Source organism: Anabrus simplex, chromosome X (genome assembly GCF_040414725.1).
Source record: "Anabrus simplex isolate iqAnaSimp1 chromosome X, ASM4041472v1, whole genome shotgun sequence".
NCBI lineage: Eukaryota > Metazoa > Arthropoda > Insecta > Orthoptera > Tettigoniidae > Anabrus > Anabrus simplex.
In genome coordinates, this window is record NC_090279.1 from 187,092,953 (window position 1) to 187,118,562 (window position 25,610).

General features: G+C 41.9%; 1 protein-coding gene and 1 non-coding gene across 5 annotated transcripts in view; both read right to left on the reverse strand.

Annotated features, from left to right (window-relative positions):
* LOC136886040 (cytospin-A) overlaps window positions 1-25,610 on the reverse strand; it is a 471,506-nt gene that overhangs the window by 279,299 nt on the left and 166,597 nt on the right. For all 4 annotated transcript variants that reach the window (XM_067158760.2, XM_067158757.2, XM_067158759.2 and 1 more), the window contains exon 2: window positions 10,488-10,567. In XM_067158760.2, the coding sequence (XP_067014861.2) occupies window positions 10,488-10,558 (71 nt within the window). In that variant the 5' untranslated portion in view covers window positions 10,559-10,567. The remainder of the gene's footprint in view (window positions 1-10,487; window positions 10,568-25,610) is intronic.
* Window positions 1,290-1,361, reverse strand: TRNAC-GCA (transfer RNA cysteine (anticodon GCA)). The gene has a single exon. It is a non-coding gene; the product is annotated as a tRNA-Cys (tRNA).

The window sequence follows — 25,610 nt, forward strand, 5'->3', positions numbered from 1 at the left end:
TCGAATCTAGTATGGCAATGCTGTAACTTAGTCCACAGCATTTACAGAGTTTACAGCTAGGACGGAAAAATATATTTTTAAGTGAGCGTTTTTCAATTTTTTTTAAATATCTTCAACATTTCCCTTGAAAGTTGCCCGCCGTAGTGATACGTACCCTGGGATATACTGTCCTATCACCCGGATGACTGAGGTTCGAATACCGGATTGGAATTTTCACCTGACAAATGACGAGATTGTGCATCCGACCTTAGACGTTGTATTGCAACCCACATAGACGCTCAGCAAAAATCAAAATCAGGTGGCTCTAGCGAACTCAGCTGAAGGAAGTCTTGTGATGACTCCAAGAAATTGGGAAAAGGCGAGGAAGAAGAATATAGGTATGTATTGAAACTATTTGGGTTACAATAAAGTAATAAGCTACAATTTCACCACACCTTGGTTTCTAGTGCTGCAAAACTAAGGGAAGGTAGTTTCAACTAAAGAGTTTGTACCAACTAAGCAATCTTAAATGCCAGGATTGGACATCAAAAGCTCCAGTACAGAGAGCGAACAGGTGTACATTACGCAGCCGGTCTACGAATATAGGAATAATAATGACGAATTACAAGATGGACCGTCCAGGTTTGATTTCTGACCTCCGACTCAGCGACGGATCTCACCTGTACCGCCTCGAGGGCATTGTCCTGGAGCGTGATACATACAACTGGGAAAGAAGACCAGTACCTCGGCAAAGCGGCCTCACCTGCTATGCAGAACAGGGTCCTTGTGGAGGAGGGGGGGAGATTGGAAGGGATAGACAAGAAAACGGCCGTGGCCTTAAATTAGGTACCATCCCGACTTTTGCATGGAGAACAGGGAAACCATTTCGAGGATGGCTGAGGTGGGAAATCTAACCCTTTGTGCTCAAAAGACTCGAGGCTGAAGAAGGAAGGATCGAAGGAAAAAGAAATTAAAATAGCAGTAGTGGTAGTGATACAAAGTGTTTAACACTCCTTCAACTACCGAATCGACTACAAAGAGACTGAAGTGTTGGGAATTTGTCTTTAAAAAAAGAGGTTCTCAATAAGAGCCAGTCAATCTAACACAAGTGGTGAACGCGTACAAAACCATTCAAACAGATCATCAGGTTTCTATAATCAGAATATTACATTCATCCAACTGCAATGATAGGGAATAAAAACGTCTTGACATGTAACTAATGATGTACTATAATCGAAACTGCACGTTAGAACTATGGCGAATCGCACGTTCTCCATATATATTCCAATAATAAATTAATAAAAAGTTTGAGGGGGCACCCGGGTTTGAACCGGGGACCTCTCGATCTGCAGTCGAATGCTCTACCACTGAGCTATACCCCCTCTCGCGCTCAAGCTGAGATAACCGACAGTATTTGTGTGCTGCACACTTTCGTCTCAGTTCTGAAGTTGCCCGACAGAGGTTAGTACTGTCTACATCACGCAACCTCCTGTCCTTGCGGCACTTCTCACAACTACATATCTACGTTCACTAGCGCGCTACTAGAGCGCACCACTGCACGCGTCGATGGATAATCAACGCTCAGCGCGTGAACTTAATACATTCTACAGCACACGTTGTTTTGGGCATATCTAGTAAAAGCCGAAAGATTTATGCTGTTTGAAGGGAGACCAGAGGAGATTATTTCACACAGTCCCTGATCAATCATTAACACCAAACAATCTTAACTGTAAGTGATCCATATTCCCATACATATTTCAGGAGTCTCGACATTTAGATTTTCAATTATGGATTACGTTCTAGAATTCTAGATTGTAGCCATTAGAACATGATGATAATGATAACTGGGCTATCCCAGAAATTAAAAACAGAATTATTATTAGAATTTATTTGGGCCACCGTGTATAAATGTTCGTAACATCAACATTTCATCTTCTAATGGCTACAGCTTGTCGATAATTACTGTCCATCATCAGCCGTCATGTCCACCTTCGTAGGGTAACACTTGGCGTTATTAGCTGTCGTCCTCGCGGGGCAGGATTCGATTCCTCGCATTACGAGAAATTTAACATTAGCAGGAGCGTTGACCTTCTTCTTCTTCTTCTTCTTCTTCTTAAACTGTTTACCCTCCAGGGTTGGTTTTCCCCTCTTGACTCAGCGAGGGATCCCACCTCTACCGCCTCAACTCTGGGTCGGGGATACAACTGGGGAGGATGACCAGTACCTCGCCCAGGCGGCCTCACCTGCTGTGCTGAACAAGGGCCTTGTGGGGGGATGGGAAGATTGGAAGGGATAGACAAGGAAGGAAGCGGCCATGGCCTTAAGTTAGGTACCATCCCGGCATTTGCCTGGAGAAGTGGGAAACCACGGAAAAACACTTCCAGGATGGCTGAGGTGGGAATCGAACCCCGTTCCAGTCCACGTACCACTTTACAAATTTCGTGGCAGAGCCGGGAATAGAACCCGGACCTCCAGGGGTGGCAGCTAATCACACTAACCACTACACCACAGAGGCGGACAGGAGGGTTGATATGTCGTATAATAGGTACATGCAGCTCATCTCTAATGGGGACGTGCCTGAAAGTGGTGCACCACCTTGGGACGAGCGCAAGAATGTCCATATTCATCAGCCATCCTCTACAATGTGACGTTCTAACAGCTAGGATTTCTGAGATCGGATTCTTCCCTTCTTCCCAAGTACCTCTGCAATATTCTGATGATCTATATTATTATTATTATTATTATTATTATTATTATTATTATTATTATTACTAGTCTATTATATTTTTCTTTCTTTCTTTCTTAATCCGTTTACTCTCTAGGGTTGGTTTTCCCTCGCACTAAGCGAGGGATCCTACCTCTACCACCTCAAGGGCAGTGTCCTGGAGCGTGAGACTTTGGGTCGGGAATACAACTGGGGAGGAGGACCAGTACCTCACTGAGCCGCAGCCTCAACTGCTATGCTGAACAGGGGCCTTGTGGGGGGGGGGACTGGAAGGGATAGAGGGTAGGAAGCGGCCGTGGCCTTAAGTTAGGTACCATCCCGGCATTTGCCTGGTGGAGAAGTGGGGCACCACGGAAAACCACTTCGAGGATGACTGAGGAGGAAATCGAACGCCCGCTCCCCCACCCCCTCTACTCATTTGACCTCCCGAGGCTGAGTGGACCCCGTTGCAGTCCTCGTATCACTTTTCAAATTTCTAAGCAGAGCCAGGAATCGAACTCGGGCCTCCGGGGGTGGTAGCTAATCACACTAACCACTACACCACAGAGGCGGACACTTTATTATTATTATTATTATTATTATTATTATTATTATTATTATTATTATCAGAATCATCTGCTATAAGCAGTTAAAATTACACTGAGTAACATAACACAGACTCGGACAAAAAATTTGCTGCATTAAGCGAATTCTGTGTTCCTTGAAAAGTTCATCTTCTGCACAGGAGGATGGGTACAACGGTCACTGAAGCATGTACTTCAGAGTATGGTCTTCCCCACATTCAATCCTGATCTTTTCAGCCTCAATGTTAGCTCATCTCGTTGAGATCACTTTGGATCTGCCCACACCTTACCTCGACCCATCCAAGGATTTCCATCATTGTCCTATTCTCTTTGTGGCCAGATGGTAAGCATCTAGACATTGCCATCTGTCAAGGGATGTTGGAAGTAATCGTCTTCTACAGCTGTAATCTTGCCTTCTCGGCTGATTCAATTAGTCCCCAAGATGTTCGTAAAAAACCGTTCCTGGAATTGAGTCTCTGAGCAGAGGATACAGAGGAGCAATTTGTTGCTCGACTTGTCTCAGGATATGTCGTTTCACTTCTATGCAGCAGAGTGCTCCACTCGAATGAATGATTTTGGGGAAGCTTTTCTGGTATCCAAGCTGATACGCTTGTTTGTTGGAAGATGTTTCTTGCAAGTAATGAACTTCATTCCGGTTCCGTATCGACTTTAAATATTTAAGATGAAATTCTGAAAGAATTAATTGCGTAGAGTCCACCTGTTCAATACACGCTTGCCATTTAATAAAGGGTCTGTTTAAAAAGCTACATAGTTATTTTAAAAGCTATATAGGACATGTTTCGACTTAGCCTAGAGGTCATCATCAGCTGCTGTAAAATAAAGACCGAGCTCGATAGCTGCAGTCGCTTAAGTGCGGCCAGTGTCCAGTGAGTTCGAACCCCACCGTTGGCAGCCCTGAAGGTGCTATTCCGTGGTTTCCCATTTTCACACCAGGCAAATGCTGGGGCTGTACCTTAAGGCCACGGCCGCTTCCTTCCCATTCCTAGCCCTTTCCTACCCCATCGTCGCCATAAGACCTATCTGTGTCGGTGCGACGTAAAGCACTTGCAAAAAAAAAAAAAAAAAGAAGAAAGACATATAGCAAAAACAGTGATACGTAAAAATTCCGGATAAAATATAATAAAAAATGCACTGGAAGTCTACGTTTAAAATGTACATATCTTCAATATTAAAATATACTCATCAAATACAATGGAAATCTGTGTTAAAATGTACATAGATTCACACACTGTGTGGAGGTCAACACCGACCCAATCTGATCTATACAAGCACAGGGCTGGAGAAACGAGGACATCCTGGCTATAACTTTGTTCTCCGTGAAGAAATCTAACGGATTTTTCAAAACTTCACTCCGTTTCCAGAAGCATGACAAACAGAACAATATTTGTCCAACCAATCAAAATTATATTAAATACGGTTGGACCCACACTTACAACTAAATTCGTTCCAGTGTGAATCTATGTACATTTTTAACATAGATTTACATTGTATTTGTTGATTGTATTTTAATATTGAAGCTATGTACATTTTAAGTATCACTGTTTTTGTTACACGTCTTTTTTCTTTATGTTATTTTAGCTGATGACCTCTAGGCTAGGTCGAAACATGTCCTATATAGCTTTTTAAACAGGCCATTTATTAAATGGTAAACGTGTACTGAACAGGTGGACTTTACATAATTAAATTCTTAAACGTTTCTTGCTCAAGAAAGCATATTTCGTCCATACTTCATTGTCCTCTGGGATCACGCTCGCCAAGTAGTAAAGGTGTTAAACTTTTTCTCTATGGATTTGTCAATTCTTAGCCTATATTAGTTTTGACGGCTGTATTGCTTTTCCTAACAACTTTTTTACATTTATCGAACTAGCTGCAGTACCCGTCGTTGGCGGGACGATCACAGCGTGTGCGAAGTTGTCTAACTCCCCAGCTACTCGGGACGCAGCAGTAATCCCATTTATCGGAGATGACTGGCAGCAGAAGAGAAATCGCATCACAACAATGGTCAATGTACTGTTACTGCTTATCAGTTTTATGAGTTTTCGATACCGTAGGTCTTCAAATTTCGGTTTCTTCCGACTATGATATTAGAGCATCTAATGAAAAGGGAGTCTTACCTTCCTTCATGACTCCCTCTTATTCTTAAAATCATATTCACCATTTTCCTTGTTGATATGGACCGATGACCACGCGGTTTTACACCTTAAGACAATCATGACAAAAGCCATCACCAGTTAACATGATTGGACAATATTTCCATGTCAGCAATGCTCGGGGTTGATATGGCCTAAGTAACAAAAGTTTTAATTCACGAATTCTATTATAGTCGGAACGGTAAAACTGTATTCTCTATAACTTTCGTTATCTAGTACTTTTTATAGGATCAATAACATTGGTATTTAAAAATTACATTTTAGGCAACTTCCCCGAAAGTACCATTTTATCGAGCGTGAATAAATTATTTATATCATGGACTGTGGTTTCTTATTCCCCGACCTTATATACCAATTTTCATTTAATTTCCTTCACCCATTTTCTCGTGGTTCGACGTTGATATGGACTTAGAAACAAAAAATAAAATTCATGAATATCTCTTTATCATAGCCGGCACGGTAAAAATGTATAAGACATAAATGATCGGAAATGTAATTCTATATAACTTTAGTTATGTAGTATTTATCGACAGGGCCACTAATAACATCAATATCTGAGAATACAATTTTAGACCTTCCCTTAAACTACTATTTCACTCAGCGTGAATAAAATTATTTATACCCCAGACCTGGATTGTAGTGTCTCATTCTCCGACTTTAGATGCCGGTTTTCATTAAATTCTCTTCAGCCATTGTCTCGTGATGCGCGTACATGCAGACATATAGACAGAAAATGAAAAACCATTTCCTTGTTACTGTGGAAACGACCGATACAGAAAATCCACTTATTTTTTTTAAATTCTGTGCAACGTACAGACAAACCAGTGGCAGCGCGTGGATGAAACGTCTGGGGGTTCACTGCTGTGGAAAACAATGTGTTCCAAGTTATTGTTGCTTGATATTTACATAAATGTAAAATAGTGACATTGCTTGATTGGCAACGCGACTCTCCTTTGAAAGCACACAGCTGCAGCTCGAAGAAGTTACCGAACAGTGAAGAATGAAAAACAGAATATGAGGTGCAGTTACATTAAGTTGATCCAATTTCCTCTGATTTTGAAGAAGTTGCTTGCGAAGGAATAACTGCTTCAAGATGTGTTAGGCAGACTACTGTTATTTATGTGAAAACGCGTATTACTAATGAAAAGTTTCACTAATTATACAAACTTAGGCTACGTACGCTTATTGATGCTATACAAACCGTAGTTACCAAAATATTCTGCCTCATTGCGGTTAATCAGCTCAGAATCGTAAAATCATGAAATTAAAATTCCTTCAAAACCTACCACTTACAGCGAATTTTAACCGTGCGCGATGACAGTGCTTCGGCTAATTTCGGGGCTGCTCGTGTCTATTGCTGTTCCAGTTGCCAGCTGAAGTCAACATATGTCATTACAATGAAATAAGAAGTAGGATTTATTGAACCTTAAAGGCCTTAGCCCAATACATTCAAATCCATAATAGCCTAATAACACAGAATGTATAAACTCTCCTGCTTAAGAACAATGACAAAATAATAATTCGATTAAATAAAACAATATATTATTTGGAAACAAATGCCCCATGATCAACTCTCTTCCGGAGAGCCGTTAACCCTGGGAATAAATCTAATCTACAGTTATAAATAATGAACAAGCTATGATAGGTATAGTGATCACTGCCCGGTGGAGCCTGCCATAGAATCGCGAGGCTATTCACGATAATAGTAAGAATTTGATGTCATTACAATGACGTCAGTAGGAATGTAGCGATTAAACGCAATTCCGTAGCGAAGCACGGGCTCATCAGCTAGTAATCTATATATTTAACTAAAAAACAGCTTTGTCCAGTCCGTCCGGCCGTTCTACTGGACCGATTTACTTCATTCTTTTTTGTTCTCTCCGGAATTACCTGCCGGTGAATCAGACATGATAGGGCTCTAAGTTCAGTCGACTTTGAGCAATCCTAAAATCAAACCACTAAATGACAATTGCAGGCTTACCCTAACTCGTAACACATTCTGTACGTATCGGGTTGCTAAGCGATGGGCCAGTTTAACCCTTTCAGACCTGAAAGAAAACTGGAGGTGTGAATTTTTGTTTGTACGTCAAGAACTGACTAAAATGCTCCTCAATACACATATTAATAGTTTATTTTACAAAATAAAAACTAACATCCGAAAAACAGGACCCACACAATTGTGCGTATCAAACTTCAAAACCTCGTTGTATCACGTACGACGGTGTAGCTTCAAAATTTACGTTCACTAACCAATGTACACACTACATTGAATATATTCCGGTATTCAGTAAAGCTTCTAGATTAATATAAACGCAGTAAATAAATACTTACTTTCGGCACTACTGCTTCCTGCCATCTCGCCGATCAACTGTGCTTTTTAAACTCTTCTTCCTTCGCTCTGGCGGTCAAGCGCATACTAAAATCAATTGAAATACACGCCACGTGTCCTGCACAATCACTGCAGTCCGGTGTAGCGCCGAAAAAACATCAAATACGGTCAGGGATAACTAAAATACGAACCCGCACAATTGTGCGTACTCGGTCTGAAAGGGTTAATGGCAGAAAGAAAACGAGGTACGTTGGGCTAGAATAAAACGTCGAGGAGGTTGGCTTGGTAAGACATATACGTGCGCGTCACTAGTCCAAAAACAAAATCTATATATTAAACAAATTTACGAAAACTAAAGTCAGTCAGTCCGGCCATTCTATCCCGTCGATTTCCGTAATTATTTTTAACTGGAAGGTATTCATGCAGAGATTTGTCATCAGGTACTATAAATCACGTAACTTCCACCTTCCTCAAATTATTTGATTTTTTCAATTTTTTGTCTCTTTGAAGCAACCATATCTTTGGTTCTAATTCAGGTACGGAGTTCGGTTTGGCCTAAGAACACTCAGTGGGTCAAGCTCTTTCATTTCAGCTCTTAACTATTCAAATTGATTGGTTCTGAGGAAAGTTATGAGTACACATTCAATTTGACGCATCATTTCTTCAACATTCTTTCTCATTGAAGCAATCATATATTTCGTTCTAATTGAGGTGCGCAGTTCGTTTTGGTCTAAAAACACTCAGTGGATCAAGCGCTTTCTTTTGAGGTGATAACTACTTAAATTGGTACATTCTGAGAAATTTTATGAGTACATTTCTCTCCATGACGAAGATCTCTGAAGGACTTTTTAACAGTTTGGCGCGTAGTGTTGTTCCAAGGAACGTTTAATTCAATTTCTTTGTGTGATGTATTTGCAAGTGTTTTGTTGACATAATATTACACTCTATTACCACAGCAGATCATGTGCTTTATTTAATTAACTTGAAACTTTGCAAATACATCCATGAGAATAGTAACGAACAACACCATACATAGGGGGCGGAGCCAGCGGGAAACTGCTAGTGTACATTAAATGTGTTCTATCTCGCGAAGCATTCGGAAGAGGGCATATGTCATATGAAGTTTTTTTGCTTCAAATGATCGTTCCTGTACTATACCTCAATACTTACCATTCCTCGTGGGACACATTGTAGATTTAATAAAAGAACAGCACCCAAATAAAAACCCTCGAAAATTCTCAGAACTAAAGACAAATTTAATATGTTTTTAAACAATACCTAGGATAGGACCACGGGAGAAACGAGGAAGTGATTAAAAAACTGAATGTAGAACTCACGTTAGGATTCATAGCGTGATCTCGGAAGAACTGGATGGAACACGTCAACAGAATGGGAAGGGAAAGAATCGCAAAGCTTATCGAACGATACCTTCCCAGAAGAAGTCTCAAATTGGACGCCCAGCTAATACACTGCTGTTTGTAGAAAGTGAAACACCAAGACCGAGAGCTGTGATCACAATGCAATTAGGGACATGACAAGACACAAATGATTACAATTACAGAACTGTACAAGCACAGTGACAGTGGAAATTCAGTACGGCGTAGCGCCACCACGCGCTGCAATCAGAGCCGCTAGACGTCGTGACATGGAATCAAAGACGCCTGAATATGCTGCTGGAGAATACTCTGCCACGCGCTTTGTAAACGCGTCCATAAATCATCAACAGTGGCTGCAGGAGGACCTGAACGAGCAAGTTCCCGACCGACCACATCTCAGACATGTTCAATGGGTGACATATCCGGCGAACGGGCAGGCCAGGGAAGCAATGGTATCCGTCGTTCTTCGAAGAAGACTTGCACATTCCTCGCCACATGCGGACGGGCATTGCCCTGCTGGAATATGGCGCTTGGAACGGCCGTCACGAGGGGCAGTGCCTCGGGCTGTAAAACCTCCCTGATGTAGCGGTAGCTGTTCAGACTGCCCTCAAGACGTAGGAGGCGAGATCGCATGTTATAGGCAATTGCGCCCCAAACCATCACACTTGGCGTTTATCCAAGTCACAAATTGGACGCCCAGATAATACTGTACAAGGATCGAGACCCTAACAGGCCACTTGACCTAATACCTTTTTGAAAGATGATGTGTTCATAGCTTGAAAATAAATGTAACAAGCTACCACGGTGATGTTTTTTATTGGAAAATTTCGCAGTCTGATCAAATACTATTAATTTTAAGTCCAGGTTGGACAATCTCGTTGTTTTATGGTATATCTCTTATGTACGGGTTTTCGACGTTTCGAATGCATTACATTATTACGGTAACTGGTGTACATCTAATTTATTCTAGGTAATAAACCTCCGAATGCAGCTAAAATCCAGCAGATAAAGATTCATTTCCATTTCTTTGCGACTGATTACCCCTGTAGTCGATTTTAGATGTCTTGGGAGACTAATGACCTTAGATCGATGATTCGATAAGCGAGGCTACTGAGAGAAGGGTCTTGAAAAGTGGGAAAATAAAACAATCCATACACCCAGACGTCCTTGCAGCGTTAAAGTTGAAAAGAACAACAGGAGAATACTTCGACTTGGACCCTGTGACAAACTAGGAGCCCTGATCCATGGGTTTCACAACGCGTTAGCAGAGTTGAAGGTTCACAAAGCGTACATTAGGCTACTATTAACCACTTAACGTAAGTATTGTCAGTGAGGTTCACTTACCGGACACTCCTGTTCTTAGCGACCGGCTCTGTAGGCGAGCTGAGCGGCCTCTTGCGGGCCGGAGTGGACATGGCTGTGCCCTACGACAATAGAAACAAACAGTAAGTACCAAAACAACAACAACAACAACAACAACACAATTACAAATGTATCATCATTCTAGAAGATACAGTGTTTACAAATGTACAGAACTACGTCCAAAATAGCAAATGTGAAAATTTAAACATTATTTATGGATTCCTTGGTTAGTTGATGACAAGGTAAAATTTTAAAAATTCAATCTCGAAAGTTTTTCAAGAGCAAATGTACCTATACTTTGGCATGTTGCATATATGACAAATCATGGATAAACATTCGTTTCACAATCGACAGGCCGCTATTATATCAAAGCATGTGTTTCTTCTCTTTTCCACTTATTTATTCATTGATTTACAAAATGTAGATTAGCCCGTGTTTCAGCCTACTTTCTTGGTTTCAGTTGCTTTCAACGTATATCTCACTCTAAGAGAAAAATGACTCCAGGCTACTTGTGGAAACCGGTGTAGTGGGTTTTGTCTTCGCTAAAACAAGGAAACACTTCTCGCTTTACTTTTTTTTCGCAAGAAACCAATGGGAACCCACTGTCGCGTTGTAAATCCGCCGATGTAAAACGTCATGACATCGTTCAGCTACAGTATTTTATATATATGTGTATATTTATTTACACACAGTAACACTTCCTCACTTTAGAGTCTGCCTAAAAGAAAATACTTTGTACCAGCTAAGTAACACAAGAAAAATAAAATATTGTATTTTGAAGAAAATCGTATTAGTTGACTGAAATAAATGACAATTTATATGAGACATAAGGTCAATTAACTTGTATGCACATTTGCTTGCATTTAGAATAATCACATGTATTCACTGACAACGTACATGCAGGAGAATAAAACAAAAATCGAAAATTATATTTCCCACAATTAAGTACATACAGTTTTTCGATACCGATAATATTGACGGAGAAATTTGACCTCTGTTTTGGCACCCTAATACCACTACGCCACTGGATGCTAAGCAAATATGTAGCCTTAGTGCACAACCCGGTTATTCAGTTAAGTCGTTTCTCCATTTGCTACGCTTTCTTTTCCGCTCTTGCAGTATAAGGATAAAATATATAAGTAAAATAAAAACTGCTGACAAACCAGAAAATGGAAACTAAAACTATACACAAACTTCCAAACGACCCTAAACACTTGACAGTCATGTTTAAAGCACTCGAAAGCGGAACTGTACGTCCTCAGAAGACAGAGTGCAGAAAATATTTTTCATACTCAGCTGGGAGTCCTGTGGTCTCCAGCACATACAAGAGAAAGAGAAAATTACTACAAGTAAGGACAAATAACATCAGATATATCTAAGGGCCTCGTGATCGGCTCCAAGTTGACAGCTCCTATGGGTTGCCTCTTATTTGTCCCCTTTAACGACACCCACACATAAGGAGAATTCACGGAGTCCTCTATGGACCTGAATGCGAGGCATACAGGGAAGTGAAATTCAAGTACATCCTTCGTCGACTATTCCAAGAACAGCGCTAATTATTTCTTTCCAGGATGCCTCAATAATCATAACATCCTTATAACGGGCACTGGAGTGTGATTATAGTCCCATCACACAAATCGGTTATGGTCGGATTAATTCGGAAAGCCCTTGTCAAACCAATCAAAACAAACCCCACGCTCCGCGGCAACCCGCCCGCCCGACCTGACAAGCAGATTGCATAAACAGAATCGCTGCAGGCGATTCCCACTGGGTCTGTTAGTCATGGCACGCTTCTAAACTGGATTTCACAGGCCTGGAAGTCGCTAACAAACTTATTACACCTGGCATTAGAATAGACATGTATTGTCAGAGTTTGTTTATGTACTTGCTATCCACTCACCGGTCACACCCATAGCATGCTCACCGTGAAAGTTTTATGAATTATTAGTTTTATGAATTATTCTGAGATAGCCAACAGAGGTCGTTAAGTCACGTGACCCTTTCAGCTGAACTGGAAACACGAGTTGGCTCACTTCCTGGTATTTAAAAAAACAATTCCCACGTGAGTAGCAAGGGCAGTACATACAATATATCGTGACTGACATATGAAATTCAGGTTCCATGTCCTATTAGGAAGATTAGGTCTCCGAGTTGGTGATTAATGATGATTGTTATACGGTGAAGTAAAACGAAATAATAGCCCACGATTCACAATAATAATACTAATAATAATAATAATAATAATAATAATAATAATAATAATAATAATAATAATAATAATTGTTCCGATGTATCTGTGGAACAGCAGATGTGAAAGAAGGTGCGGTCTGGAATGGGTCTAACTACAAGTCTGAAAGATGAATTAAAAATTTAAATAATTAAATTTAACAAATGTTTACATAGAATTTGAAAACTTAACGAGTACAACAAGTCAACAGCTATCCAATTATCAGGTACAAGACCAGAAAAGCAAGGATTTAGAGACAAATTAAAGATCTGGGCTTCAAGCCCCACCTTCTACAATCTCTGAGCACTCAGCTCACAACCATAAATTACCAAAGGGCAGAAAATCCCTCATTACATGGAGCACTTGCTCCCATCTAGTAATGACAAGCCTCCTAGAGGCACCTTTCAAAATACCAGAAAGAGCTGACCCGCTCTCAATCTTTCAAGCCTGTTAAAGGCAATAACAGACTATTACACTTAACTGCCATCAAGGCACAACTTATAATGGAACAGGGGTATCTCGTACCCAATCTACTGGGCCTTCGCAGAAAGGAAAACAAAACGGGTTAAGTTCATGGCCCAAAATACCAAGATGAATGGAGGCGAGTACTTGCACTCCTACATGAAAGCTTGTTAAAACCTAAGTGGCGCTAAGCCGATACAACAGGGGCTATTGCCACACTAGGGAAGGTGACTCGTATAAGAAAATTTTAATACATTAGGAAAGAGAAGAAAATCGGTTATGAAAACGTAGTCACCTCAGATCAAAATGAAGGGGGGCTCGAGAGGGTAAAGCACTCTCTATCCCCGATTTACAGTTAAAGTAACATGAAAATTTTACATCGAAATGGTATAGGTTACATCAAAGACGGTTTCGTACCTTCCCCGAGGATTGAACTGCTGAGCTAGCAAGAAAATAAATATGTTAAACGGCCATTACCTTTTTGAAGGGCTGCTGACTGATGAAAGAGGCGCTTCCCGCCTCCTGCTATTCTTCCATACACTAAGCTAGATGTACGAGTGGCGGAGAGACCAGAAAATCAGCAGCTTTTATAACCTCGCGGAAGATTCGAGACCTTTCATGATTAATTAAGACATACCCACATGCGTTTATTGGTCGGCTAAAAGTTACAAGTAAAAAATGAAGAAGAAACCTGTGATTGGAGGGAAATTAATTACAGAAATTACTGATTGGGTAAATTCAAAACAGGCGGAAAGAAAGGATTAATACTGCCAACCCACCAACGAAAAAACGAAATTTAGTAAAGACAACAACTTATGAATACAAAATATCTTCAAGAAAAGTTCCTTCACTTCGCACCAGGGTGCGTAATCATAGTTTTTGGTCGAGACATCTGTGAGAGAATGTCCACACTTCTTGATAATTAGTAAACAAAAACAATTCGAAATTAACACAGTGACATCTTCAGATAAACGGTTGAATTAATTCAGTTTAAAGTTCAGAGTTTCAGCTGTAGAGGAGTACTTTAAGGCGGAAAATTCAAATGTGCGGCGTATAGGTGTACCAACCGGTACAATAATAATAATAATAATAATAATAATAATAATAATAATAATAATAATAATGGCTTTCATTCCCACTAATTACTATTACGATTTTAGGAGACGCCGAGGTGACGGTATTTAGTCCCGCTGGAATTCTTTACGTGCTATTAAATCTAACCTTCAAATACCATAGGACTGAGCCAGGATCGAACCTGCCAAATTGGGCCACGCAGCTCAGCACATTAATTAAACGAGGAAATGAATGAGATCAGATCTTTTGAAGAATGCGAGTAATGGCCAGAGGAAGTGAAGGTTCACGGAGGAAGTGAAAATGAAAGATTATGTTTTAAGAGGAAAGGCAACTAGGGAACGATGTCCTCTCCACTCTAATGAGAGAAGAAAAACGAAGACGTGAAGAAGTTGAACCATTCAAAGAATGAAAGTGATCAAGACTTGTGTAAAGGCGTCTAACATCTAGGTCATCGGTCCGAAGAATGAAAGTATCGGAAAAATAAATGAGAAGGGCTACGCCGGATATGAAAGTGGAAAGGCTCCCTAAGACCTCCCAAACCTAACACCGTCAGAGTCGGGAAAGAACAGGTGACCAAGGCAGGCTGGATAAAAGCGACGAGTCTAACAAGTATAAGCACCGCCAGACTCAGCTATGGACTCGCGGTCGCCAATCCACGCTCCTAAATCGAGTGTCCTTCGTGGTTCCCCTTTTAGTCGCTTCTTACGGCAGGCAGGGGATCGCAGACTTACTCTACCGTCCCCACCTACAGGGATTGCTAAGAATGTCCGAGTCGAACATGCTAGCCCAGCGTCCAAGACGTGGTGGTAGTGTTCCTGAAAGTTTGCGACTATCACAGAATAATTATCTCATTTTGCGTTTCCTGCAACAGGGTTGCCATGTCACGAATATCGAAGTAGTAGGTTCCGTGCCTGCAGTAAACTTCCACAACCACAACCACATTCACATTTTCCTTCTGTCTTGCCTGCTATCATCAAGCAGACTGTATTTGTCGTTTCCGAAGAAGTGACCGAAATAGGTTCCTTTCCTGCGCTTTATGGAGTTAGGACTTCACATGATCGTCCTGGCAACCTGTTGGTGACCACACAATATACAAAATAATGTCATTCTTCTTTTACTCTGCCTTTTCCCATTCAGGCAAGGTCTGCTCAGCCCTCTATGTCCCAAACGTCATTTTCCGTCTATCTCCTTCGTCGTATCCCTCCTCGCACACAACCCATCCATCGTTTCCTTGGTCTTTCTATCCTCCTACCCACATGAACATAATTTCAAATATTCTCGTCTCAACATAACTGATCCCGTTTCGCTTTAGCCCACCTGATAGCCGTGATCGTTTGAGTGTGTATGGTCTGACACCGTGGTTCGCCGATTCGAGTCCCGTAGATCGAGAAACTTTCCCTATCAGAATGTTGGTTGGCAGGGTAGGAGGGGTGGCGGTATAGAATATTTCTAATCAGCAGATTGAGTGCAAAAAGCCTGGATTCAATTCCAAATCTTCCCGCAGTGTCCATATGAGGTGAGGGCATATGACTGTGATTCGTCCGTCAGATGGAGACGTTAAATCCTGAACATACCCCTTGATGCAATTCGAGAGGAGTAGGTTATGTGCCAGACCGGGGTTCACCCTCTCCCTTTCTACAATCCTATCCCGTTATTAATTTCATCTCATTAACTCCTCTGATGAGGTTGGCGTCAGGAAGAGCATCCGGTCGTAAAAGGTCGCTCGGATATTTATCTTACTTCATACCCGACCACGTAGAGAAACGAGACAAGAGTTGGGCACACATTTTCTTCAGCTATATAATGGCGTGTGGCCTCCGAAGAGGCCTGGTGCAGGTCATTCAAGTTGAGGCCGTATAGGCGACCTGCGCTTCTATGAAGATGGGGCCCCATCTGTGATGAATTCTAATGATGAAGACGGCACACAAACCCAGCCCCCGAATCATCGGAATTGACCAATGAAGGTTAAAATCCCCGACCCAGCCGAGAATCGAACCCGGGACCCTCTGGACGCTAACCATTTAGCCATGGAGCCGGACTTTTCTTCAGCTAATTGAAGATGAAACAGAAGTTGCCCAAGGACAATTCCACTGTGTCATGCAGTGACCTCAAGAGTACATTCCGAAGATACCAATAATATTGGATGGTTCAAGTTCAAGAACATCCTCTCCCTCGTTAGAAATATTTGGTTAATTCCGTCCCCCGGGCTGCAGCACAAAAACAGACGGATGGAACGAGAAAACATGCGTCTCGTGAGGGAGCAGGAAGGAGTGCACGCTAACAACTCCAAGTCACGATTTTAGTGCCATTGCAAATTGCGGTATTAACTGGTATAAAGTTATCGCAAATAACGCAACGTACCAATTTTTAGTAAAATGGTTATCATGCATTAGAAGAGCACTGTTTTATGCAAGAATAACTCTCTCCTTCAGCCCATCTGATCAAGATGGAAACTGTGTGAACTCTAATGTCTTTCAAGGGAAGAAATCAACTCCGGGCTCACAAAGGAACAAATATTCTGAGTAGAGATGGGAATAGGTTAGAATACAAATGTATTTGAACAAGGCGCAATTGGTCTTATGGCGACGATGGGATAGGAAAGGCCTAGGAGCGGGAAGGAAACGGCCGCGGCCTTAAGGTACAGCCCCAGCATTTGCCTGGTGTGAAAATGGGAAACCACGGAAAACCATCTTCAGGGCTGCCGACAGTGGAATTCGAGCCCCGGATGCAAGCCCACGGCTGCGCGCCCCTAACCGCACGGCCAACTCGCCCGGTTTAATCCAGCCGCTCTACAGTTAAGTAGGTAAGCTGCACAAATTTTAGGATTCTGATAGTTCAGATCGCAAATCTCACTACAGAACCGTCATGCGAGTAGTAGACACTTGCTCCAAGTTCAAATACATTTGCATTCTAACATATTTGTGCCTATAGTTCACATCTCTAATTCTGAGTGAAGAATACAGAGGAATTTAAAAAACCACCGACAACCCTTATAATGCAATATAATAAAGTAGAAGATATGAATCGGATACTCATGTCAAAAAAAAAAAAAAGAAATTTATTGACAAACTGCAATGTGTATAAGGTGAGTTGGAGCGGGAATTAAAGCATTATGTACCTGAGAATTTCCATTCTACAAACAAACGGGATTGAAAATCATTGAAACACAGTTCTGATAATGGTCTTTTTTTTTTTAAGGAAAAGAAAGGAATGCCCATGGAAGGCGGGGAAAAGAAAGCTTACCTCGGCTTTAGCAACTTAACACCGCAGGAGTCAGGAAAGAACATGCTGGCGTATGGCCTCTGGACTGGCCTTTCTAAGTGACCCCATAAGCGACCTGTGCGTCTGATACGATATGGCCCCATCTAGGATCAATTCTAATGGAAAAGAAGGCGCATACATTCAGTCCCCAAGTAAGAGGAGTGGTTAAAATGCCCAGCCCGACCATGAATCGAACCCAGGACATCTTGAACCAAAAGGCTAGCATGCTAACCAGCTGGCCACCGGATCGGACAGATCGTAATGTAAATACATTCCTTCGCACAGAGTAGATGTCAGAAACAGCAATAGGCCGTAAAACTAGACCAAATACAAACCACTTGTCGAAAAAGGCCAAGAAGAAGATATGTTTACAAAACACAAACAGGAGAGAACGTGTATAAAGAAATATATACACATTTAAAATTACTGATAAAGATAATCCTCCATTTCTACATAGAACTTGAAACCAAGAAGACTTTATCTATGAATCAACCGTAAGATGTCTGAATTTCACTATATAGTAACAATAATGGCGTGTGTCATCCAAAGAGGACTGGTACAGATCAATCAAGTTGACGCCGTACAGGCGACCTGCGCGTCTATGAGGATGGGTCCCTACCTATGATGAATTCTAATTATGAAAACGGCACACACCCAGCCCCCGAGCCATCGGAATTAACCACTGAAGGTTAAAATCTCCGTCCCGGCCGGGAATCGAACCCGGGACCCCTGGACCAAAGGCCAGCACGATAACCATTTAGCCATGGACTCGGACAATTTCAATAGATGAAACAAACCCCATGGCACTACAGCCCTTGAAGGGCCTTGGCCTACCAAGCGATCGCTGTTCAGCCCGAAGGCCTGCAGATTACGAGGTGTCGTGTGGTCAGCACGACGAATCCTCTCGGCCGTTATTCTTGGCTTTCTAGACCGGGGGACTATCTCACCGTCAGATAGCTCCTCAATTCTAATCACGTAGGCTGAGTGGACCTCGAAACAGCCCTCAGGTCCAGGTAAAAATCCCTGACCTGGCCGGGAATCGAACCCGGGGCCTCCGGGTAAGAGGCAGGCAAGCTACCCCTACACCACGGGGCAGGCAATTTCAATAGGTAACGAATGGAAAACAACGACCATCCCGCTAATTTCATTCAGTGATCATACAGCCCGCATGAACCAAGAGTTCTAGTGTGTTTCATTTCTGCACTTTGGTAAGGGAAAGGTGACAATTTATCTGGAGTTATGGCTAGAATCATGTACTGGTAGAAACTGCACTCTAGGATATTATCTACATATTTGTGTGCGAAACGTGAATTCAGATACCTACGCAGAGTTCTTAGTGATTTTAGTGATTGTATATGCATCATCTTACGAACAAGTCATAATCTACCATGTATTAACTAGCCCAGAAATGTAACAATGTGCTCCTCCCTTTCAGGATTGTACGCGGGGGGGGGGGGGGGCAGGAAATCACTTTTTGTGTGAGGAAATACACATTATGTTCCAGGAATTGTTGGTGCTTCATAAGTTCATCCAATATATGATGGAACAGACATAAATCAGCGCTGGGCGGTACCAGAGCTAAATTGCACAGTTATTCCCCATATTAACAGCTAGTAGTCTCCAATGCCCCAAGCTGCTGTTCCTACAGTGTATTTATAGAATGTACGAGACGGCGACCTACAATGACTGCAATGTAAACAGCCAGAAACTTATCAGCTTTCAATATCTCCTGGTAAGATAAGACAAAGAAGATGATCTCTGAACTCAAGTCTGCTTTACACTCACGATAGCTAAGATGTATCTTTCGACGACGCTCTACAAGCTGAAGTTGGGGAACCGTTGCATAGCCGTGAAACTTAACGGGTTATTAGCTACATCTACTGTAGAAAATTTCTGGAACTTCATCCTAGGTATAGAAATTTTACATAGATCCGAAGATGTTTTATTCTTACTACTACTACTACTACTACTACTACTACTACTAAGCATTGTAATTATAAAATTACCAAGCTCGATAGCTGCAGACGCTTAAGTGCGGCCAGTATCCAGTAATCGGGATATAGTGGGTTCGAGCCCCACTGCCGGCAGCCCTTAAGATGGTTTTCCGTGGTTTCCTATTTTTACACCAGGCAAATGCCGGGGCTGTACCTTAATTAAGTCCACGGCCGCTTCCTTCCAATTCCTAGGTCTTTCCTATCCCATTGTCGCCATAAGGCCTGTCTGTGTCGGTGCGACGAAAAGCAAATAGCAAAATATAATTCTCAGAGGGTATACTGTAAGTCAGGGCATGTGAAATCCCGGATGCCAGACCACCCTCGCGTTTAAAATTAAAGGGTTACAACTTGTTAAAACAAACTACTGAATTGGGCATAAATCGGTCATTTAGATAGAAAAAAATATGACAAAGAAGACTATATTTTAATGCACTACTTTGAAAATCAATTTGCTTACACAGTAGTTTTCTACTGGGCGGGGCTGAGTGGCTCAGACGGTTGAGGTGCTGGTCTTCTGACTCCAACTTGGCAGGTTCGATCCTAGCTCAGTCCGGGGGTACTCGAAGGTGCTCAAATACGTCAGCCCAGTGTTGGTAGATTTACTGCCACGTAAAAACTCCTGCGGGGCTAAATTCCGCCACTTCTGCGTCTCCGACAACCGTGAAAGTAGTTAGTGGGACATAACATTGTAATATTATTCTACTGAACCTACTTCCAGCTATTTATTAAAAAAACAATCCAAGATGCTTCTTTTGAGCTGCGATCGCACTTCTCACTAGAACAAACTCTTGAATTGGTGTATGTTGCAGTACGGTCCTTTTGTAGCCATGTTTTCATATATTTCTCAGACTTAAATCGTCCGTCGGCTCTCAGCTCGTGTATGAACATAAGTCTGGAGACGTGAGCAACGAACAGTGGTGACGTTAAATAAGTGAAGGCTGATAATGTTATTATTCAAAGCTGAACCTTCGATGATCACGATTACGAGCATGGCTGGAGCGTTAAAACTTTTTTTTTTTTTTTGCTAGTTGCTTTACGTCGCACCGACACAGATAGGTCTTATGGCGACTATGGGACAGGGAAGGGCTAGGAGTGGGAAGGAAGCGGCCGTGGCCTTAATTAAGGTACAGCCCCAGCATTTGCCTGGTGTGAAAATGGGAAACCACGGAAAACCATTTTCAGGGCTGCCGACAGTGGGGTTCGAACCTACTATCTCCCGAATACAGCGTTAAAACTCACCGACAGAATGGCGAAATTAAAAAGAAAAGAAACCAAAGTGGAACGTATTTGCAAGAAGTCAGAAGACATACCGGTACTCTAACTAGTGGAGTCAAGCACAACGCATACGGCGTATACCCGCGTGTACACTCGACTACAGACCTACTTTTTTATTTTTATTTTTAACAATTTGCTTTACGTCACACCGATACAGATTGGTCTTATGGTGACGATGGGATGGGAAAGGCCTAGGAGTGGGAAGGAAGCGACCGTGGCCTTAATTAAAGGTACAGTACAGCCCCATCATTTGCCCGGTGTGAAAATGGGAAACTACGGAAAACCATCTTCAGTGCTGCCGACAGTGAGGCTCGAACTCACTCTCTCTCGCATGCAAGCTCGCAGCTGCGCACCCCTAACAGCACGGCCAACTCGCCCGGTAGAGCTACTACTACTACTACTACTACTACTACTACTACTAATAATAATAATAATAATAATAATTGCTTTACGTCCCATTAACTACGTTTACGGTTTCGAGGTGCTGGAATTTATTCTCCAAGGAGTTATTTTACATGCCAGTAAATTACCGACACGAGGCTGACGTATTTCAGCACCTTCAAATACCACCGGACTGAGCCAGGATCGAACCTGCAATGTTGGGGTCAGAAGGCCGGCGCATCAACCGTCTAAGCCACTCAGCACGGCTTGCTGCTACTACTCTCTTTCCGTCGCCATTTACGACAAGTAGGCGATATATCACGGGGGTGTGGGATTGGAAAGCGCTAGGACTAAGAAAGAAGCTATCGTGGCTTTCTTTAAGGAGCATCCCTCCCATTTGCCTTACATAGGAAACTAGGGAAAACCATCTTGGTAGGTTCAAAGCTACCATCTCCTGAATGTAAGCTTGGAGCTACACGACCCATACTTTGCAGCCAACTCGTTCTGTGCCAGTAAATTTACCTATTAGGTCTTCGGTAATTAAGGAGTGATCTTGCTACTCTGAGCGAACGCCAAACCACTACCCATCACTACTCAGGCAGCCATCGAAGTTAGAATTCAGTGCACCAAAGTATTTGAGATCAACAAGAAGCAGCTATAAATAGTCCCGAGTTCGACGGAGTGTGTATGTTTTCCCACGCCCATATGCAGCACATGTGCTCCCCCTCTTTTGTCCGTCGGCTCTCAGCTCGTTTTTGTTACCACTCTTCACATCGCGCGTTCCTCTGTCCCCGTTCCAGCAACGTACAGCATCAGCACCGACTTCAAATAGATATGGAAGCTTGATAACGTTTTATTGACATAACATTAGTAACAACAGTCACAACAACGGGGTAAATAAGAAATCTATCGCAACACTAGCCGTGTTTTAGTAAAATGAACATTTTGATCTCCAATTCACGTTCATGTGTTAACATTTTCTTGTGACTCAGGTGGCTCAGACGGCGGAGAGGTGGCTTTGTGGCGGCTTGGTCTGGTGGTATCTGGAATGAGCAACTCGTATTGGTGGATTCCCGGTACGAAAAACAACTCCTCTGGGACACATTTCCGGCATCTCGAAAAACAGTATCATTAGCTAATGGGATGTAAAATAATAATAATAATAATAATAATAATAATAATAATAATAATAATCCTACCTTTGTAATGTAACTATTAGAGCTTTTATCCGTCCACCTCGAAGGCCCGGGTTCGATTCCCGGCACTGCCAGAGATTTAAGATCGGCAGGTACATGGTACATTTAGCCCGAAAGGAGTACGAGGACATGAATTTATTTTCATTACAATTTATCATTACTATGCCAACGGCCGTAGCTGCGTTCAAACACCGGATCCCGTGAGATCTCCGAAGTTAAGCAACATTGGGCGTGGTCAAAATTTGGATGGGTTGCCACACACTGTTGGTGTGTGTAAGGGAATGGAGGAGCGGAAAGGAACTGGCCACCCTACCGTACGTAAACTGCGGCTCAGGCACGCCTTTGCGGAGTTTCGGACCTGCCTTCGGGCAGAATACACCCTTACCTTCCTATTACTACTACTACTTCTTTTAAAGTAATTTTTATTTTTTGCTTCCGAATTTGGCCAACTATGGACCAAATAGAACATAAGGCTCCTTGGCCTTTCTTCCCTTCATTCTTTCGCTTCTCATCTTTCTCTCCTCTTCGGAAATGATGCGTTCGGACGTCCGCTTTAGTGGGTTTTCTTCAAATGATTTTAGACTCTCGACTCTTCTCCTGAACTGTCTTCTATTGCGGATAATCTCTAGTGTAATTCCAACTTCTTCCGCATCCCTCTTGACCTCTTCTGAGACACTTGGAGGTGGCCTTTAACACCTTGAAGTACATGAAGATCTTTTCGGTCAGTCGTTTATCATCCATTCTTACCAGGTGTCCGTAGAATTTAGCCTTCGTTTCCTCATTGTGTCTGATCTTTTCAGTGTACTTGCATAGCTCCTCATATCTACTTTTCTTCCAACTCCCGTCAGTAGTCTTCTGCAGTCCCAAAATTTTCCTCAGAATCTTCCTTTACTTTTATTTATTTCTTCATGTATTTATTTATTTATTTATTTATGTATTTATTTATTTATCGTACGGCCTTCTTAGTGCCGGGAGTGTTCGAGGACATTAGCTCGTTTTGTGCAAAATGACACCTACGGCGACCTGCACACCTGGATGTGGGATGATATGGAGAGAGCACACACTGTTAGCAAGTAACATACTTTTGTCCGACAACACCACGGGTTTAGCTCAAAGCTTAACGACTCCATCGGACGGACGAATCCCCCATCAACAGCGTTATATACCCTCACTCCATATGAGCATTCGCAGACTGGTCCGGAACTGAAACCAGACTGCTGACACGCAATCTAGTGATCAGGAATAATCGTCCTATTAAAGTTTTCTCGCAGTTTGTCCCTTTCGCACTGTATAAATCCGAAAGAATATCACGTCAATTTATCTACGCCGTGAAAACTAATCCAAATAGGTGTGAAAAATTGAACAGACTCCTGCACCAAATTTCTGTTAAATTCTTAGTCAATTTGGAGACAGTTTTTAATTAGAAAATGACATGAAACCACAAGCACCATTCCGAAAGATTAAGTGTATCATAATGAACGATGCTTTGTCCAGTAACTATCTCCCTTGTCAGTGTATTATGAACGGATCTACGTATCTCACCTTCAGCTTATATTCGCCTCTTTCTGCTCCAGTTACAGGCCATGTTCCACTTCATTTCATGCACTGTCACGCTCCACGAAAAATCCCTTCACAAAAAGCATTCTAATACGAAGATCCATCGTAAACTAGTGTGACTTTAGTGACACAGTATAATTTCTTGACCGCTCTGCCCTGACCAGTCCATACTTCTGCTAACACAGCGTCTCCAGTTTCTGCTGGTTTCGTATCATCATCATCATCATCGTCATAGGTTCATCTTGAAACATATCTCGACGTGTATGATACTTCCGAAGTCCCTTGCCGGATCCGAATACAATTCAACTCGTGAGCTTAACCGGAGGCTAAGATTTGGAGTAGGGGTTCCCAGAAAGTTTCACTCACGACACACTGAACTGAACGCTTACGATATTATTTTATTACGAAAGATTTTAGGCAACAGATGGGTTGATGAGCAAGTATGATTGAAATTTAATAAGGAATTGTACAAGACAGAATGAATAATATCGTAATATAAAAAAAAGAAAATTCTGTTCTACGGACACATCTCCCTTATGACTAATGACCGACTGACAAAGAAGAACAGGAAATTTCATTAGGTCAAAGGCGACAAAGTCGAGATGGTTAAAAAATGTGGGGGAAAAAAAGATGAGACAGATCGGCACCCCAGAATTTACAGTTTTCCTTTATGTCACGCCGACACAGGTAAGTCTTACGGCAACGATGAGATAGGAGAAGGTTAGGAGTCTCATACCTGCTAAGTTTTAGAAATCAATAATACGACGATTTTTTAATTCTTGGATTTCATCGCGTATATTGCGCCACGGTCTCGAAAAAAAAGGACAACATAAAAGGCATCCATATCTACAGTTACAAAGCGAATTGACCATTAAATTTAAAATCTTATACTGAGAAAACATACAAATGGTTACAAGAAAATGTAACAAACACGGAACAAAATGCATAATAGCGTCATTTATTTTTTACCATGAAAATTCAAAATTCCATATTATAGGGATCTCTGAACACATGGAGATAACGTATGTTATGTTTTGTGGCCATAATGTGAAGAGAAAATACCAGAAACTATTGCCGAAACAACTCTCTGAAATACATTCCACTCATTAAAATTATGAACTAAGAATTAACACAAATACATTGAAATACGTGAAACTACTACATACACAATATATTAATGTGTCTCATACATTATTAACACGCGACTTCGACAGGGGTATAAGCACAGACCGAAAAAAAACCCACACGTGGCCTACAACTCTTAACGAAACTACGCACAGAAACTATGTTCACAGCGCGCGAACCACACAGTTAGAAACTCAATCTTTCGTCCCGGTTAACGGAGTCGCTAGCGCGCGCTAGCCTCTCTCGCTTGCAGGACGATTGCCGTCCCGAATTCCCAGCTGTAAAACACACACTATGCTGTAGTGGGCGGGAAACACGATACTAGAAGGCGATGGACGATACACTCGCCAAATAAGTACGCTTGAAAATGAGGTTGCGAAAATTACACAAGCACACAATAATTTATCCTAAGGGAAGAGTATTGACCTACTGGAGGTTATATTGCTCAAAAAATAGGAAGTAAAAGTAAATCGGAAAATCTGAAGACGAGTTAAAAAACGGAAAGTCTCCGGATAAATCTGAAGGGTTGGCAGGTATGGGAGTGGGCAGGAAG